The 3,923-nt window shown below is 45.9% G+C and overlaps 1 protein-coding gene across 1 annotated transcript; it reads left to right on the top strand.

The window, feature by feature from the left end:
- The first annotated feature begins 1,523 nt into the window (after positions 1-1,523).
- On the top strand, positions 1,524-3,398 carry MFSD6L (major facilitator superfamily domain containing 6 like). The gene has a single exon (XM_044000000.1). It carries the CDS (start codon positions 1,524-1,526, stop codon positions 3,396-3,398), a length of 1,875 nt encoding a protein of 624 aa, XP_043855935.1.
- The last annotated feature ends 525 nt before the right edge of the window (positions 3,399-3,923 follow it).

Raw genomic sequence — 3,923 nt, 5'->3', positions numbered from 1 at the left:
ATTTTTCTCCCACCTTCCCTTCCCTTCCCTCCCCCCTCCCCAAGACAGAAAGCAGTCTGATATATGTTATATATGTACAATCACATTAAACATATTTCTGCATTAGTGATATTGGGAAAGAAGAAGCAGAACACAAGGGAAAAGCCTCAAAAAAGAAAAAAAAACATCTGAGAAGTAGAAACAGTATGGTTCAATCTGCATTCAGAATCCCCAGCTCTTTTTTCTGGACGTGGAGAATATTTTCTAACACGAGTTCTTTGAAATTCTTTTGAATTGTTGCACTGCTGAGAAGAGCCAAGTCTATCACAGTTGATCACACAATGTTGCTGTTACTGTGTACAGTGTTCTCCTGGTTATGCTCCTCTCACTCAGCATCAGTTCATCTAAGTCCTTCCAGGTTTCTCTGAAATCCTGCTCATCATTTCTTACATTTCTTATTCATATACCACAACTTGTTTAGCCATTCCCCAATTGATGGGCATCCCCTCAATTTCCAATTCTTTGCTACCACAGAGAATATTTTTGTACACATGGGTCATTTTCCCTCTTCTATGATCTCTTTGGGATCTAGACCTAATAGTGGTATTACTGGATTAAAAGGTATGAACAGTCCCATAGCCCTTTGGGCATAGTTCCAAATTGCTCTCCAGAATGGTTGGATCAGTTCACAGCTCCACCAACAATGCATTAGTGTGCTAATTTTTCCATAGCTTCTCCAACATTTATCATTTTCCTTTTTTGTCATATTAGCCAATCTGATAGGTGTGAGTTGGTACCTCGAGTTGTTTTAATTTGTATTTCTCTAATCAATAGTGATTTAGAGCATTTTTTTTCATATGGCAATAGATAGCTTTGATTTCTTCATCTGAAAACTGCCTGTTCATATCCTTTGACCATTTCTCAATTGGGGAATGACTTGCAAGGAACTGTTATTTCTAGATGAACACTGAAGTGATCTACACAGCTGCCTTGTCCACACAGACAGTGCACATTCACAACTGGGGGGGAAAATCCCCAAACCCCAAAACACAAAAAGCCCGTCCCATATGGTCCTAGTCTCAGATTCTGAGGCATAGACAGAGAAGGACAGAGTATAGGGATCAGGGTGTCCAATTCTTCAGCATCAGAGATGCTCTGGGCGTTAGGTGTGACTTATATTCTCCGTGCTAACATCACTTTGAGCCTGTGAGATGTGAGATTACAGATTGGTGGACTGGCATGGTCCTGGGCCTCCTGCAGGCTTAAGATAGCCCCACCCCTAAAGGTGACAATTAGAACTTGGAAGCCGTTACCTGAGTAACAGGTGGATCAGGATTCTGCCAGGAATAGAGCCAGCTGCTACAAGTTAGCATATCTCTTCCTCAGGTTCTTTTGTGTGGACACTGCTGTTTCTGTCCTGCCCAGGTCTTGGCCTTGGACTGGATCTCTGCCCTGCTTCCTCAGCTGAAAAGTGGGGCTGTTTCCTGCAGGGTGCTGCCCTCAGCATTCTTCCCTCTCTATCCGTATTGAGGGGCTCTAAAGCCATGAGTGCCAACCCACAGTGGGATGTCAGCAAGGCTGTGGCAGTGGCCCGGCTCTTCTACCTTCTGTCTGGTGCCAGGGATGCTTGTGTGGCCCCCTTCCTGACACTATACCTGAGGCAGCTGGGCCTTGCTGCCCCCTGGGTGGGTGTCCTAATGGGCACTAAGCACTTGATTGCCACCACCTGGGCCCCACTGTGCTCCTTCCTGGCCAAAAACTATCAGAAGAGACAGTTGCTCCTTACAGGATCACTGCTGGGTTCAGCAGCTGCTGTGCTGCTTCTGACCCTTGTGAGTCCCTTGGACAAGGATCTGGTGTATCAGTATTGTAATGGCAGCCACAGGCTGGCCACTGCAAGGGTACCACCCCAGGTGATGCCCCCTGTCAGCACAACCCTAGAAAGAGAATTGGCCCCAAAGCATTCAGCTAGAGTAAAGAGCTTTTCAGGACTCAGGAGCCCTGGGCAAGAGTCCTATGGCTTCCCAGTTAGACCTCTCAGAAGTGACAGAGAAACCATCAATCAAAAAGGACATTTCACAGCTCTGTCTGCCCTTCCAGGAGCCTACTACCAGAAAACTGGTATAACAGTGCAGGCGACTGCCCCTCCTCTGATGGATGAAGTACTTGAAATGGGAGATGCCCCTAGGAAGATGATGAGGACAGGTGATCCCTGGAGCAGCATGTTTGAAACAACAGGCCCTACTTTACCTTGGCTTCATGTGAGCTCTGAACTAGAAACTCCAGGTCCTCCAGTGAATCTGTCACTAACTGAGAGGGCAAGAGGCCAGAACAGGAGCTTAGCCCTCTACTTGGATGGGGAGCACGGGATCTTTCTTCTTTCGATGATGGCAGTGCCATTCTGGGAGCTTCTGTCTGCCCCTCTGGGGCCTGCTGCTGCTGATAGCCTCTACGAATATCTGGATTTTGTGGATGCCACTGACTGCTACAGAAGGCTCTGGGTTTGGAAATCGTTGGGCATGTCTTTAGGAGTTTGCACTGTCCCAGTCTTGGTGGGTCAGCTGGACTGCTTCCTGACAGGGGACACCCCCCGGGCTGTAGTGCACTTCTATGTGTACACATTGCTCAGCATATTGGCCTTGCCAGTTAGCTTCGCTATTCCTATTCCTAACTCCAAGAGGAGGGAAACTAGCCACAAAGTCATCAAAGTACTGAGCCTCATTGGAAGTGACCGCCTTCTTATCCTATTGGCTGTCACAGTTTTCTTGACTGGGGCTGCAGTGGCTAACGTAGAGAATTTCCTCTTCTGGCAGATGCAAGACCAAGGCAGCAGTGAGTTGAGCATGGGGCTCTCTGTCACCCTCAGCTTGGTGGGGGAGATTCTACTGCATCCCTTCAAAGCTAAGATGCTTAAAAATCTGTCTAGTTTGGGTACACTGGGGCTGGGGCTGGGCTGCCTCTCTGGGCAGCTTCTCTATTACTCTTTACTTTGGAACTGGTGGGCAGTATTTCCTGCTCAGGTCTTTGGTGCTATCAGTAATGGAGCCCTCTGGTGGTCAGTGGATGCTTTAGTGGAAGACCTGGTGATTCCTGGGACAGAAAGGTCTCTGAGTGTGATGCTGAGAGGCCTCTTTTATGGGAATGGGGCAAGCCTGGGGAGCTTTGTAGGGGGTTTTGTGGTACTTCACTACAGCTTGGCTGTGCTATTTAGGACATATTGTGTCATTCTGTCCCTTTGGTTAGTTTTGTTCATGGCCATCCAGTCAAAGCTCCCCCAACAGAGAAAAATCAATTATTCAAAGCTATTGGCCATGGATACTGCTGATGCCAGTGATTCTGAGGAAGGGGCTGAACAGGACTGGCTTATAAAAGCCATGAGAGATGAATATTTGACAGGAAGGGCTGAAAACAAATATTAAATCTATCTGAAATGCCTTACCCAGGAAAAGAACTATTTTTCTGCCACTCAAAATGAACTGTTGGCAAGCAAAATGAAAGACTTGTCTTGGGTTGCAGGAAGTTCTAGGAGAGCAGACAAGTGTTGTGCCAGTGGTTTGATGTGATCATCCCATTTTCTATTGTATTATTAATTAAAACACAAATATATAGCAAATAAATGAGACTTAAGTTTTAAAAACTTTTTTAATGTCAAAATTCAAATCAGGACTAAAATCCTGGCATCAATTCTTATTTGACCTGAATGGGCAAATCACTAACCTCTCTGAGCTCCTTCTTAAGATCCCTTAGTTTGGAAAAGACTGCTGAGAGTAGGTAGTGGAAAGGGAACCCTAGGAATCCTCTTCCTGAAAGATTGGGGAAGGAATCAATCAAGAATGGATGAATGAATGAATGAATGAATGAATGAATGAATGAACGAACGAACAAATAAAAAACATGAATCAAGCACTTACTTTGGTGCCAAGAGAACTAAGAGGCAGAAGTGA

Source organism: Dromiciops gliroides, chromosome 4, assembly GCF_019393635.1.
Source record: "Dromiciops gliroides isolate mDroGli1 chromosome 4, mDroGli1.pri, whole genome shotgun sequence".
NCBI lineage: Eukaryota > Metazoa > Chordata > Mammalia > Microbiotheria > Microbiotheriidae > Dromiciops > Dromiciops gliroides.
This window is presented reverse-complemented; position numbering and strand designations above follow the sequence as displayed.

Excerpts from the sequence above, each read along its gene's own strand:
- MFSD6L (XM_044000000.1), top strand. The coding sequence starts at position 1,524 with ATGAGTGCCAACCCACAGTGGGATGTCAGCAAGGCTGTGGCAGTGGCC.